Here is a 15,783-nt window from a genome sequence, read left to right on the forward strand (position 1 = left end):
ACTCCCCAGTGTTTCTTCTGGTAAAGACAATGCTGGAGGTCTGTTAAGATCCGTGTACTGCATGGATGAAATGTTTGATCTTATGGCATTGATTTTACCCATGAAGTGGTCTGCAAAGTCCTCACATGCAGCATTAGATGATGGCATGGAGGACTTGTTGAAGTCTTTGTTTATTAAAATATCAATTGTTTTAAAAAGAAATTTGGGGTTGTTTTTATTTTCTGAAATGATTTTTGAAAAATAGGAGGTTCTGGCCCGTTTAACTGAGTTATTGTAGATTTTGAGTTGTTCTTTAAAAATGTCTTTGTGAATTATTAATTTCGTCTTCCTGTATCTCCTCTCTGCTCTCCTGCAGTTCTGCTTCAGACCCTTAATGTCGTCAGTCTTCCATGGGATTTTAGGAGTGGCTTTTAATGTTTTATATCCCAATGTGTTGGGTTGACGACAGGCAGATGGCATGGATTACAAGGTTCAAACAGCAGAGAAACATCCCAAGAACGCTTGCACTCCCTGTGCGGAGTCCTCTAAATCTTCTCCTTTCTCTACAGCTGCTTTTCTTTCTCAGGCCACCAAGATAATGCCCTGCACAGTAACCCTGTACACTCAGGGTTACTGTGCAGAATTAACGGCTCTGTTTAACCTGGATGACAGGCTTTTTATGAGCCAAGCAGCGCATCACTTTACAGACTTTCCACCTCTGTGTACAAGAGTGGCTGCTCTACTCCAGCATGTCACTCATCTCACTGTCCAATAAAGATCAATACGGTCTGTTTTCACAAGGAAACGCCAACCGTTTGAGCTGGAAGTCGAAGCTGAAACTGCCTGAGCGTGTTGCGTCCTGTGCAATCCAATCATTATAAAACGGTCAATGAATCAAATAACAAGGACCAAGGTAAAGAACCTTTTGCTCGCTAAAGCTGTGTTTTACCTTTATCAGCTTATCTGACACCCACTTCAATACATTAGTCACAGATGGTGAGTCTTTTGGGCTTCAAATGACAAAACTGAAAAAATAACATTTGCACTTTACAGCAAAGGGAATAAAATAATGCACATTTTTCCTTTTTTATTACTGGTTATATGGCCTGGTAGAGAACACATTTAGGCATTTTATTTTATTAGATACACTTTATAAAAGATTGCTTTATAAAGGACATGAGTTTTATTTTTTTATTCAACCACACACTTTCAGATGGCTCTCATTAGAAACTGGAGCATTATTAAAAGATTATTTGAAAATCTCAAATCAATTTAAATCGTTTTGTTTGTTGTAGGGTCCTCAATCCCATCTTCATTTGACACTAATAAATATTCATTCTTACAATCTCATTTGAAACGACGTTGAAAGAAAATAAACCACTTTATGCAGCATCCTAATTAAAGGAATGTTGTTGGTTTTTTTTTTTCCAATTATACTATTTAAATCAACATGACCAAAACTACCAATGAAACTGTTGGAATTATTCTTGTTTTCTTCCAATGACAATGACCTGCTCTTCCAGAATTGCACCTAGAGTATTGAGACAAAAGGTTAACATTTTGGAATAGTTTTGTTTCCAAAAATATTCTGAGCCATATGAAAACAAATCCATAAATACATGATCAACTTTTATACACACAATAACGTGGTCGTTTATAGTAGTAATGATATATTAAAGTAATTAGTAGTTTTTTTAGTACATTTTCCTCTATTCATGTAAAATAATAAAATCCATCTCTTTTTTTTATCATTAATGGGAACTGACAGCTTTTATCATTACTCACTGTAATTGGCATCAGGTTATCAAGGCAGTTCGGACGTTGTTACTGTGACATATTTTATGTTTCATGAATTAAATGTTTTTTTTTTTGTTTTTCTGTTTTAAAACCTCCAAATCCATAATTGATCAATTGTATTTGTTTCTTCAATTGTCTTCAACCTATACAGGCTTTTTTTCTATGATTTGTCTTTATAGTTTTTTGTTTAAATACCACCAGGTGTGTATATGTGTGTACAGACTTCTGCAGTTACAGATGTTTTACATTTGAGGAATTGGCGATGAACTGGACAGCCTCTCACTGAACTGACTGTCTTGTTGAACACTTAACATCTAATGGTTTAGTCAATGCAGCGTGCATAGTGGAGAAACGGGAAATCCAGGGTCATGCGCCTTTCTGCTGCTTTGTCCGCCAACATTGATTAACATACTGTTTCCAATAATGAGTGCATTCTGATTTTTTTCCATCACTCTGCTAGTATTTTATAAATTATAAATTCTATGTTAACAACTAAACTTCATTTTTATATAACTGATGTATGTCTTACTATTACTTTTATAAGGGAGTTCTGATTTCTTCATTTATTGATTTTTACCTGGAGCATCCACGTAACAGACCGGGTTGGTATTTCTTCAACTTAAGTTACCATAAAAGCAGAATTTAAACATAGAACATAGAATGAGTTTTGAATCAATGAGCTTTGATTTATGCAACACTAATGCAGCCTTCATTGCTTCCAAAAGAAAATAATTACCACTGCAATTTAAACATAAATGTTGAAAACATGAAGTCACTTTTAAAACCCAAAATAATGTTGCGCTAATGCAGATTTTAAACATCGTTTTATAGGAGATGTGACATTATGGCTTTTTCACTTGTTTATTCGAGTTTATATAGCTTGTAACAGAATTACATGAGATTTTTTTTTTTCATTTTTGTACTTAGATTTAACCATTTTAAACTGTTCCAAAAAACATAAAAACTATAAGCGAATGTGGGGATTTGGAGGGGGGGGGGGTGCTCCACTGAATTAATGACCCATTCTTTCCAAGGGGTATTCATCAGCAGCATAATAGGGAATACATTGATTCACATAGGGCACTTTTATGAATAACACAGTGTTATTGATTTGAGGTCTCTTCAAACTGTGATTGGGTAATGAATTAGCAAGGGATCTATGGAAAGTCCAAGACAGAAGACAAGCTTCTGAGAACTGGCTTCTGCCTCACATTGTTGCTCCAGTCACCATCTGTTTATAGAGATTCTTTACATTTCTTTCGGGATCTTTTTATTCTTATGGTCTAAACATAATTCTCAGAATTTAGAGAAAATGACCACTATGCCTGTATGTATTTGGAGGATAAACGTAGTCTTCTGATTTCCATCAGGCTACTTGAATGTTAATAAGTTTATCTTGCAGGAAAGGAGACTGTCGGATCTCTTGGCTCTGATCAGCCACATTTGTGTTTTAAAACTGTTTTTGTGGGATTTCACTTTCCTTTACATTTTTTTTTTTTTCTGTTTGGGCTGTTTATCTTGTTACAAAGCCCAACGTCTACAACAAAAAGCTTTTATTCTCAACATAAACAGCTTCTTTGTAGTCCAGCCTTTTTCTGTCTTTGCTTGTCAGCTCCCTCATGAGACTCATTTCCCTATTGTGTCACATGGAACACCTTGAAATGCCAGACAAGTCAAGTATCTTTATACTTTTCCTCAGCAGCCATTTCTTTGTAACAAGGACAGCAGCAAAGTGCCGACTGAACTGATGGAACGTGAGGCAAAGGGAGACCCCTGCTGCTTTATGTTGGAGGGAAAGCTTCAACGTTCCAGTAAGAAAATCTCAGCTAAAACACGAGTTATTTTGTTAGCGTACACTGAGGTAAAGCAGAATCTATGCACTGCCCACAGGGAGTGCTTTAAGTGGGCCAATACTATTCCAACATCTCAGCTGCATGACTACGACAAAATAAACCGTACTGGTAAGGTGAATATGGCGACTAACTGACCCAATAGTGTAATTTTTAGGCTTTTAGATGGCAGACGTTCCCCATCAACGCATTCTCCCATTAGGATGACCCCAAAGGGTCAACGCCTGTTTGATTTTTTTTTTTTAGCTTTCTGTTTAAAGCCAATCAAGTGAACTGCAACTCTCCGTTAAGAAGAGTTGTTGTTTTCACTCTGTCCTTAGCGCCTGCAAATTCAGTTTGTCTTCCCGTTTTACTCTCTGTCCCTGGTTGCTTGGTGGCTCATGTGTCTGTCTGCAGTTGCAAAGCAGTGAGAAAAACAGCAGTCATATACCTGCATTGAAGTGGAACAAACAGGACAGTTGGCTGCTCATAGAAGGTCATCAGCCCTGGGCACCGTGTGTGTGTCTGTGTGTGTGCACATGTGCATAAATTTGGACTTAAAAAGAGATGGAGGTTCTTTATTGTCTCTAATGGCGGACTTGGACGGCACACAAAAGCACGCTTTCATCTTTTTGGTAATCATTTTGATCCACGGTTTTTAGGCAATATTGCCCCCAATTAATTATTGTAATAAAGGTCATTTGAGGGTAATTTATAATGGGAGGTCTTTGCCTCAATAAATGCGTCATAGAAATTAGCAGAGGCTGGGATTGAACAAATCAGATTGGCGTTTTACATTTGTTAGTTTAAAAAGTCAAATCCGGTCTCTCGCTTGCTCAACTCTGAGAGAAAATGTGTGAAACTAAATGTAGTCGTCCTTAACTGGAAGCACTGGTTTGATTAAAGGTGGATTCATGTTAGTCCAGCTGGGATTTTTGAGGCAAATTCATTAAGTGTAGTTTCAACATTTTGAAGTGGGCATTTTTTGTCTCTAATTGGAAACTACAGGAATGTTCTCGTAGACCCTGAGCACTCCTGTTTATTGCATTACGTGTGATGTTGGGGTTTATTGATAATATTTCACAATAAAACTTTTCTAAAGTGCAAACAGGAGCACACAACAGCTGTGCTGTAGACTCCTCCAAAAGTTCAAGCACCCCGGAGCTGATTTGCACCGCCTGACCTCCGAGGTTCCCACCCAGCCAGCCGGACCTCCTCTTCTCAAAAAATGACTTCCCGGGAGTCTGCTGTATGTTTTCCTGTCTTCCAGACCATCTTCTTTTAATGCACGTGCTTAATCCTGTCATGGTCTTAAAATTGTGCACAAACAGTCTGTTTTTACAGCCACGCACTCTTTGTGCTGCAACATTTGCACTCTGTAAACACACACGCGCACACACACTCACACAAGCACACCTGCCGACATCCATGCAGTTTGATATGTGGCTCAAGGCAAAGCACTTCTCCCTAATGAGCCTCCTGCCCTCTGTTTCTCCTGGGAAGGAGAGAGAAGTAACCTTGATGCAGTTCAAAAAGGATGCAACTTGCTTACACACTCATAAATGGGAGCTGCTTTGCTTGGAGGAGAACATTGTTTGACTGTATCCCTTTAACACTCGTATGATGGTTTGATTTTTAATTACAAACTAGATCTAACTTTATCTTTGTCAGTGTTCAAAATAAGTCAAAAGAAAAAAGTGGGAAATTAAAGTTTTTGTCATCTTTTTTGTTTTTTGCCAAAACTAAATAACCTGTCGTTTTCCTGGACATAGTTTCTGCAGAGCAGCAGTAGTTCTTTAGATAGTCTCCTCTGAGGTGTGGGTGGCGTGGAGTAAGCCTCCTTTCTTTTCACATCATCCATTTGTTTACACTCTGTCCCGCTGGCTAACAGTCCCTCAAAAACCCAAGGAGTATAGTTTTAAGCCAGATACCAGCTGCATGACCACATGGTGTTGGAGTGGGTTAAAAAAACAAAACTTTGGGATTGATGCATCTGAGAACAGTTATTTCACTGCTTTGCATTTCCACAGCCCCTGACCTGTCTGCTGCTGTGTATTTGTGTGTCTGTTTTAGATCTGGGCAAACTACGAGGAGAAGCCAGTGGAGGAAGTTGTGCACCTCTCCGAAGAGAAGGAGCGTGTGCCTAACTACAGACCCGTTTTTGTCACTGAAATCTCAGACAACCTGCACTTTTACGCCCAGGATGTAGAAACAGGCAAGTTCTCCATCTCATTTGTAGACTGTAGGACAAAGAAAATGACTTCCTGCTCACTGAGTTTTCCAATTAAGTAATGTTGCCATATGCACAGAAGACAACAAAGCAACAAACTGGTGCAGAATCTGACCGTAAAAACATGGGAATATTAAAGCTGACATTCATTCTAATTGAAAATGCTGTTAAAACACTGCTTTACGTAATGCCGCAGTGATTGCTTCATCATACTTTGGAGCTTGGATGGGTTCTCGGGTTCGCTTTTTATTCCACTTTATCCGGACCAGCTTCATGAATGATAATGACCTCTATCACTCAGACATTCACCACATCACTTGCTGCAGCATCCCTTGCCAGGAGAGATGAGCAAACTTGTTCAACTTGTTCTTACGACTGAATAAATGGAGTTGCGCAGAAGTAAAAGCAGTAAGCGGCAAAGATGGCAGTCCACAGAGATTATCAGCCTTTAAAATATTAATATTTGTTTACCTCTTCAAACACTTAAGATTAAAAGTAATTAATGTTGTCACATGAGCATTTGATTGAAGCCAGTCGGGCTGTAATCTATGCAGTGTTTTAGTCCAACTATAAAAGAGATGAAATCATTTCAAGAGATAATGCTGATCAAAACACAGCATCGCTGCTTTTTATTGATTTACCCTTAAATGCAGAAGATGCAGTCAAAGATCAATGAGATTAAATCCAAAACCTAGCCGAGACGGGCCATGAAATCAACTTGGTCACCTTTTAATTTTGCATGACTGACGTGATTAATTAATCTTTGATGACCTATAATTGAATTGCATCAAAAGATTTTTGCTTTTTCTTTTAGTAGGATTGAGCTGCTGCTGCAATTTATCAAAAAAGAAGAAAGTGAGTGAAAGGAAGTACATAACCAGGGCTTCCTAGGAAGGGAGAATACTGGACTTGTGTGCTTGACTCTCTATCAGTTTGCACCTTAAGAATGACGCCATGAAATGACTCAACTGTCTTTTAGGGAAGCACAGGCTACAGACTTGAGCTTTTTTGTCTATATGTTTCATAAGTATACTAAATATGTAAGAAGCCTTGAAAAAAATGCACAAAATGAAGCATTTACTACTTTTTTTTAAATTGACCTAAGTGTTGCAATTAAAGGTTTCACAATTTTCTTTTTTTTATGTTATATTATGAGAGAAGTCTTTTAAACTTTTCTTGAGGGAAATATCAGTAATTCATACAAAGTACTTACAACATCATTACATATAAAATATAAGTGTTTTTAGGGATGTATTTTTATGTTTATCCTGATATCTTGAGCTTTATAATTTGCAACATGGATGAAGCATTTTTAGAAGCAGAGGAATGCCAGAACATTTAGCATTTGTAGTTGCAAACTCTGCTAAAAAAAAAAAAAAAAAAAAAAAAAAGTTTACTTACCGGGTTTCTTTGTGTGAACTGCAGATGGAAATAATCTGAAGATACAGCACTAAGTCTCTTTGCTTCCAAACACAGTTTAGTTGAATTACAGCCTTTTTTTTTTAGTTTTAGCTCAACTAAACTACTTGTAGTCATCAATTTTTTAGGACATTTTCCAAAAAATAAAGCCTGTGGGAATTCTCCTGCAAGACTGAACCCATTTATTTATATATTGCAGTCAATTAAAAGTCTTTATAGCTGTTGTTTTCATTTTAAGGAGGAAATGTAAAAAGCAATAATTTCATAGACCTTTTTATGGCTTTTACAAACTTGAGTGTTAGGATTTACTTTACTGACTCAACTGTTTAGATAAAACACAGTTTTGGGACTGAAGAGGCAGTGATCTGAAAATCCTCCTGAGCAGTTCTGTTTAGCAGGCCTCTGTTATCACAGTTTCAGCTCAGTGTAGAATTTATCCCACTTTCTTGTCTTTATCTCTGCAAACAACTTCCTTTTCTCAGAAGTGGGAAACTCTTTTGATCTTTTCTGCTCAGCTGGAAGCAAGTTTTTAGTGGGAGTTATACAGTTGACAAAAGAAGTTGGCTAATTGTCACTGGTTGGTTATTGAAGCTCGACTATGAAATTGTGCAAATTGGATTTGCGATGATAAATTTGCCTAGTGGAAACTCGACAATTTTGAATAAACTCGCATTTATTTATAAAAAAAAATTTTGCGCATCAATGAGGTGGTTTTGGAGTCGTATCGAAATTGACCTATTCAGCAACACTGCAATAGAAACACATTTTTGGAATTAAATGAGTCACATGACCAACAATCGGATGGCAATGCACTTTTTGGTAGGAACTGGATGCCTTGGACACTGCACAGCGGGTGCCACCAGAGGCCCCACAGCATCACACAGCTCATCAAAAGTTGAACGTGTCATCCACGATTTACCAAAACCGTTTAATCCGTAGCCGCTCCCACGTTTAAGGACCTTGCCGCTCCTTCATACGATGCCGACATCTCCTCTGAAAGTGCCGCAGCAGAAATGTAAAGGTATCTGCCTTAAATCAAAGTGTCGTTCCCATCCGTCGCAATATTTTTGCATGACTTATCGCGTGAATTGGTCTGTATATTCATATATTCATATAAGCAGTGTAATTGCAAAATTGTGTATTTTCAACATTTCCAGAATTTTGATAAAGTTTTACGCATATGTAATGGTAACAGAGCTAATAAAAATCTGATTATTTAATGTTTTACCATGGCTGAAGAAAAGCAAACTATTGTGATTTGGTTGGAGTTCATCTCTGCATGCGTTCTAGTGTGAATAGAAAACAGTAATGTAATTTACTTGTTGCTGAAGGTTCTTCAAGGTTAAATGGGTGTAATTAGTGTGCAGACCCGAAAGTCGGTCTCAAAGGAGCCATATGCTGTGAAAAGTGCATTGTATTTCTAAAAATAGCCTTAAAAAATCCTTGTAGGATTTGTATTTTCCAAAAACAGAATTCCTCCTCTTAGTGAGTCTGAAACCTTCTCAGGATTCCTGTTTGCAGTATCTACTTATATGGCAGTCATATCAGCATTTCACTCATTCCCATTTTAATTAGTCACATGTAGCTGGCAAGTCTTCCCTCCATATGTGAAAATCTTAGGACGGACTCAATGAGTGATAAATTCCACATTAGGAATACTTATTCCAAGCCACTGAGAAGCTTGAGGGATTTTGGTCTTTAATCCTCAGTTTATTTTAAGGTCTTTATCTGTTGCAGTATTCATTTATCTTTTATTGTCTCAGTCTACTCCCCCTCACACATACACACAAACACCTTATCTGTCTTTAGTACTGCTGTCTTTTATCCCTCTATTTTCCTTGCATGTGTTGTTCCCTCTCCAGAGGCTATATGTAATTACTGTCAGAGGGGGACCTGCACAGATCTGTGCGACCTTGGACACATAAGGACGCAGGCCTCTCCAGGCAAATGGAAGAAACTGGCTTTGAGCCGCGCACAGTTGTTGGTTAGCCAGTGTGCTGGAATCTCAAATGCAGCTAAGTATTGTGTGGAAAAGGGAATAGACTGTTAAAAACACAATAACACAGATTAGACACTTGGCTGACTGGCAAGTGAAGGTGTCAGGACTGGCTAGGACTAAATATGATGAAAACTTGCCATGTGTGATATTAGTGATCAACAATATGATATGTGATACATGAAGACAAAAAAAACAAATCTAGTCTGATTCGCTACAACAGTTTTATTTAAATAAGTCAACATGACTTAAAATATACTCCAAATGATCCACAAAGGAGGCGGGCATCTAACATGAAGGAGCTCCATTTGATTGGTCAACAACATAAAGTGGTCCACCTGATTGGTCAAATGCGTAAAGGGCTCTGTTTGATTCATTCAATACTTCAAGCTGCCATTGGGGATGTTTTAGCACATTTAAGGTCACCGTTTATCGCACTTTACGTCTTTTACACAGGCTAATATCACAATGTTAACATATTTTCCATTTATTTTGTAGGCTTACGACTGGCTAAGAATGGGTCTGTGGGCCTTACACTTTTTTTGTAAAACATTAAAGAACAAATGTTGCTTCAGCCAGAAATTTGGCATCTAAAAAAATAAAAAATAGAGTAGATTTGACAGAAAACTCTGTGAGGATTTGTTTAGCCTTTTAAAAGCTTTTCTTGTTTCAAATGGACAATTTTTAAGGCTTCTGTTATTTTTTTTAGATTTTATAAGTGAGCAGCTTACCTCTAGGGGTGTGTTTGTTTGGACATTACCTTCCCACTGTTTAGATCTCACTCACTTGTCATCACTTTGGTACTGGATTGTCGAGCCTGGCTCCAAACAGACACATATTTTCTGCTCACCGCAAGCTTCAGCAGCAGCACAGTTGGCGGTACATCCTGTCTAGTGCTTGTTTCTTGGCATCCATACAGACTCATAATGAGTTGAGTCGTCCCCCCAAACTAGGTGCCACTCCGTCCACATTATTCACTCCTCTACCTTTTACACACAGCAGCTGTTCAATACCTAATGATGCCGAGGCCCATCTACTGAAGGACCAGGTTTGTCCAGAGGGCAGTTCACGTTTTGGCCAAACCTTAACCTGATCTTTCGTGTCTGTTTTGCTATGGCTGCAGTGCATACATTTCTATGAAAACAATTAGGGCAGACAGGAAGTCTTCCCCATGAGGGCCAATAAAATTTCCTCAAGTTTTAAAATATTCTTTTAGTAAACTAGTAAAACGAGTCCCATTGAATAAACACTCTGTGATTCTGAAATGCCCTCGGTGGGATGATGCAGATGGCATAAAACAGAATGAAAAAACACACTGTTAGAAATGTTAAAATACATTGTTTACGAATAAAAACTACTACATGTTCTGAATTATTTATAACATGTTCATACTGAATTAAGACATGGATACTGTTAAAGCTGTCCTTGTCTTTTTATTCAATAACTATTTATTGGTAGCTTGTCTGGAGGTGATACATGAACAAACTAGTGCATACAAAGGTGATCATTTACTTATTGACTTATCCACACGTCTGCTTTTTTTGAGCCGGCTAGCAGAGCCAGACCTCCTGCTCTAGTGGCTTTTCCTCCAGCTTGCTAGAGGCACCCCACATTAGTAGACTAGCTGAGAGTAATGGCCCCGCTAGCATGACCTAGGTCTTCTTTGGGGTCTTTAATTAGTGGAACACACCCAAACAGGCTGCAGAGGAATCTCACTTCAGCGATTTTTATCCCAGTATGTTATCCGTTTGGTAATAATCCAGAGCTCATCACTATGGAACGATAATTAGGGCCTCCAAATCAAAGGCTTTTTCTAGCTCTCAACCAGAAAAAGGTGACCTTCAACCTTTGACTCTGAAAAGAGCACCTGCCCCAAGTGGAGGAATTCAAAAATCCGATGGTCTTGACCTCAAATAAGGACAGTGTGAAGTGTGAGACTTGTAATTCACCAGTTGATTTTTACCCATTTAACTATATTTTACAAGTAATTGGTTCTCAGTCAAAAGATTTGCTGAATTTTTAAAATAATCTTTTTAAAATAAGGTTATAAATTAACCAATTGTACTGTACTTAAAAAAAAAAAAATCCAGATTTGGGGCTAACGACCAAAAAGGAAAGATGCAAAAAGGTTCACAATTGTAACAGTAATTCAGTGGTTTAATGGCCTCATAAAAATAAAGGAGAACATGTTTAATTGCTGTACAGTTCTTCCATTGTGCGTGCAATCATAGTCAAGCTAAAGCTGCTTATTTGCTAAACCATATCAATTTCAATTTTACATCCAGTGTAATTAGGATTTATTGGTATGAAAAAGGGGGCTATGTATCATACTGTTAACGGGCTAAAAAAAAAAGAAAGTTCTAATTATATTATAATTTCTCCACCTAGTGTGTGCCCAATAGTTACCGGTACTTTTGAATTTCTTTGTCCTGTTTTGTTCAAATTTGTGCCTTCTTCTGGTTCTTTCCATCAAAGGCTAAACAAAGTAACCAGATAGGTCAATGAAAGCTGTTGACAGTCGATCCTGCTCTAAGCTCCCTGCCACTGCAGCAGATGTACTATTTAAGGGGGACCTGCTGTCTGGATGATCTTTTACCCTCTCAAGGCATCCATTATTAAATCAGATACGCAAGTTAGGTTCTAAAAGGTCAGTCACCTGCTGGTTTTAGGCGGGATGCTTTTGATTTCAGGTGGAAAATAAGAGTCCTGATTCTTCACATGCTCAGCAAGCAAGATTTGTACTATTGCCAGCGTTCGGGTCCATTACTGGAAGCCGAAAGGCTGAATGACACTTTTCACAGTGGTACTCCATTTTAGGAGTCCAAATGGAGTTCTTTTTTTCCGAATTTGGTCAAATGTAAGCACATTTGGGAAATGCAGGTTTCACGCTATAAGTATATTTAGACCCGTTGCAATCAAATGTAGGCATTCGCTCCAGTGAATCTGGACAAGTGGCTAAAAGGGAAACAGGAGGGACTCCAGCAAACAAAGTCACAGATGCTCTTCCTGTGTTGACATTTTTTTTAACGATGGCTTTTGCCATTCCAGAAAGGCTAATTTTGTTGGCAGAATGAAGGAAAATAATTGACAGTGGCGAATATATTCATGAGATGCAAACCATATCCCACTCCAGTGAGAGTATGTCGAGCAGTTGGATCATGTAAGCGGCTTTTGTTTTCCTTTTTTCTTATTAGCATTTGGCACAATTTTTAAAAACATAAAAAAGAGAATAACTATTTAGTTACAACAGCATTCTTGCCACATGCATAGCAACAGTGGTCACCTTTTTTATCAGCCATAATAGGTGAACTTAAGCCCAAAGATGGTCTCATCTGGTTCTGCAGCCAGATGCACAGAATAGGGCTCTGCAGTAAATCACTTAAATTAATAAATTAACTAAAACAATTTTTGACTTGGTGAATAATGAATGTTAGTTTAGTTTTGGTTTTTCTTTCTCTCTGTTTTCCATTACACTTTTCCCTTCACAGATGGTCAAGTTTGAATCAGATTTCCATATTTTTTTTACAAATGTAGAAATTATTAACAGCCATTCATTTATTACCTTTTTTTTTTTTCTGTCACACTGCGATTATTTATCCAGCTGTGGGTTAATGGCTTTCTTAAACCACTTAATGGAATTCAAAACAGCCATGGGATTTCTTCTCAAAGGACACTTTATTCAGTGTTTTCCATGGCTTTTCCCCCACCCCGGTCTATGCTTACTCAATAAAAGACACACAATGGTGGAAAACAGTCATAAGCCACCAGTAAAATGACTATCAATTCTCCAGTCTACTTGCTCATTCTGCCCATTTTTCTTTTGTTCTGTTCTGTTTTTTATTTATTTTTTGCTCCCTGGTAATGCACTGGGCAGTTAAAATGCAATTAGATATGATTTACAAAAGCTGCAGCCATTATGGTGTATAAGCAAATTACAGAGGAAGAGTAGAAAAAAAGAGAGGCGACTAAAAGAACTTGGCAGCATCAGAGGCTGTCAATTGTTTGGTCGCTTTTCGGATCATCACTTTGGCTCTGCTATTAACACAGAAGGAGCAATCATGCTTGACACGGTTTAGCCTCTCTGCAAGCACATGTTTGGCTGTCTGGCTGTTTGTAATGAGGATTCTAACTCTGTACTTACATGTTTGTGACAAACGATTGATTTTGATCACCTATGGGAAGTATGGTTTATACATTGTGTGCCATAGACCTTTTATATTTTCAAAAAATTCCTTCACATATAAATAGCACATGCAAAGTGCAGTCAGCAGATGTAAAAACAGATTATCATAAATATCTCAAATTGGCAATGATGCATCAGTTATTTAAAGTAGCCACTTAATGATGTATGCTGCAGGAAATGTATTGTAAAGCAGGTCAGATGGTCATTTTAAGCCCTGCAGATTATGTTTTTGCTTTCATTTTCATCCAGAGTAGAAAGCTGAAATTGGCATCTTAGACACGTTTCTGTGCGTCCTAACGTCAGAGGACAGATAGCAGTGGTTGTCGTGCTTTGATTGGCACAGCTCCCAAGCAAAGACGATAAAGCAGTTAACTGTACCAATCACAAAAAAAGGATGGATGGAAATTGTTCAATAATGCAAGCCATTTGCACCTATTTACCAAGAGCAGAGAAGAATAGTGGATCCAAGCCGGTTGCGCGTTAGAATGGGGTCTCATGAGTCCTGTTGTGGATCTGGCTGTATCTGACCATTACTGTGTGCTTTTTAACATCACTGGTTTTATAAAGCAAGAGACCTCTGTGAGAACGGTGAAGAAACGCTACTTGACTCCTGAAGTGGTCGAAAAATTTATTACATCTGTTCGCTCCAACTCTCCACCTGTCTTACCGGCCCCCTGTGATCTACTTGTTGAAAGTTTTAACAGTAAATTAAAATCCAGTCTCAACTCAGTTGCTCCACTAACATCTAAGAAGATAAGAATCAAACCCACGCCTCCTTGGAGAACTGAGGAAATTAAACAATTGAAGAGACGTTGCAGATCTGCCGAAAGACTTTGGAGAAAACACAAACTTGAAATAAACTATCAATTATACCAAAACCAACTAAAACTATATAATCAAACCGTAAAACAGACCAGAAATTCATATTTTGCGAACATCATTTCCGTAAATAAAAATAACCCCAGAGTCCTTTTCACCACAATTGAATCTTTAATCAACTCAAATGTGAACAAAAACCCAATGCCAGCCTCGGCCTCATTGTGTGAGGACTTTGCAGACCACTTCGGGAGCAAGATTGATTCTGTCAGAATGAACATCATAAAAGAACAGAAAAGCCTCTCTATTGGTTATGATGGCTTGATTTTACCTGAGGAAGCACTGGACAGTTTTGACCTGGTTGAAGCTGCAACACTTGGTCGAGTTTTCTCCCAAGTTAATCCAACAACTTGTTCTTTAGACCCCATCCCTACATCACTTTTTAAATCATTTTATGGGTCTTTTGAGAGTGAGATTTTAAATATCATTAACTCCTCTCTACAGACGGGTATTTTTCCTGCTGCCTTTAAAACGGCAGTGGTGAAACCATTACTCAAGAAAACTAATTTAGACCCTTCAGTTTTTAATAACTACAGACCTGTGTCCAACTTGCCATTTTTAAGTAAGGTTTTAGAAAAACTTGTTTTTATTCAGCTAAACGAGTTTCTCTTACAAAACAACATTTTTGAGATAAACCAGTCTGGCTTTAGGACGAACCACAGCACAGAGACGGCCTTGTTAAAAATTGTTAATGATCTCAGGTGTGCCTTGGATTCAGGTCAGATCTCAGTACTAGTTCTGTTAGATCTAAGTGCAGCTTTTGATACTGTTGATCACCTGATCCTTGTAAACAGACTTAAAAGTCTTGGCCTTTCAGGGACTGTTCTCAAGTGGTTCGAGTCGTATCTCATGGAGAGAAGCTTTATGGTAAGCATGGACACATATTTTTCTGGGGTCCATGAAATTAATTGTGGTGTGCCTCAAGGTTCCATCCTGGGCCCCTTGCTTTTTAACATTTACATGCTTCCTCTGGGGAATGTCATCAGGAGCCACAACATCAGTTTTCATAGCTATGCTGATGATACCCAGCTGTACATAGCTATGTCTCCTGATGACACAAGACCAATAGAAGCACTTTTTAACTGTATTTTAGATGTAAAATTATGGATGGCAAATAATTTTCTGCAGCTCAACCAGGAAAAAACTGAAATTTTAGTTATTGGTCCTGAAGCCAAGAGGGAGAAACAGTTTCTGAAGCTACAGGAACTTTCCTTAAGTCATTCGGAAGCAGTCAGAAACCTGGGTGTTATTTTTGACTCTAAGCTAACTTTTATCCCCCATATAAAACAGGTGGTTAAAACTGGTTTTTATCATCTCAAAAATCTGGCTAGAGTCCGCCCACTACTCTCTCTTGCTAATATGGAGATGCTAATGCATGCTTTTATCATGAGTAAAATTGATTACTGTAACGCCCTGCTTGCTGGTCTTCCAAAAACAAATATTAGGAACCTTCAGCTTCTCCAGAATTCTGCTG

At 38.1% G+C, this 15,783-nt stretch overlaps 1 protein-coding gene and 1 long non-coding RNA gene across 2 annotated transcripts in view; one reads left to right on the forward strand and one right to left on the reverse strand.

Annotated features, from left to right (window-relative positions):
* Nucleotides 1-15,783, forward strand: part of snd1 (staphylococcal nuclease and tudor domain containing 1) — a 154,671-nt gene that overhangs the window by 114,003 nt on the left and 24,885 nt on the right. The window contains exon 18 of the mRNA XM_023952284.2: nt 5,679-5,820. Coding sequence (XP_023808052.1) covers nt 5,679-5,820 — 142 coding nt within the window. The remainder of the gene's footprint in view (nt 1-5,678; nt 5,821-15,783) is intronic.
* LOC110017652 (uncharacterized) overlaps nt 1-15,783 on the reverse strand; it is a 61,579-nt gene that overhangs the window by 10,064 nt on the left and 35,732 nt on the right. The window lies entirely within an intron of this gene.

Source organism: Oryzias latipes, chromosome 23 (assembly GCF_053564925.1).
Source record: "Oryzias latipes strain Hd-rR chromosome 23, Olatipes_Hd-rR_3.1".
NCBI classification, from domain to species: Eukaryota; Metazoa; Chordata; class Actinopteri; order Beloniformes; family Adrianichthyidae; genus Oryzias; species Oryzias latipes.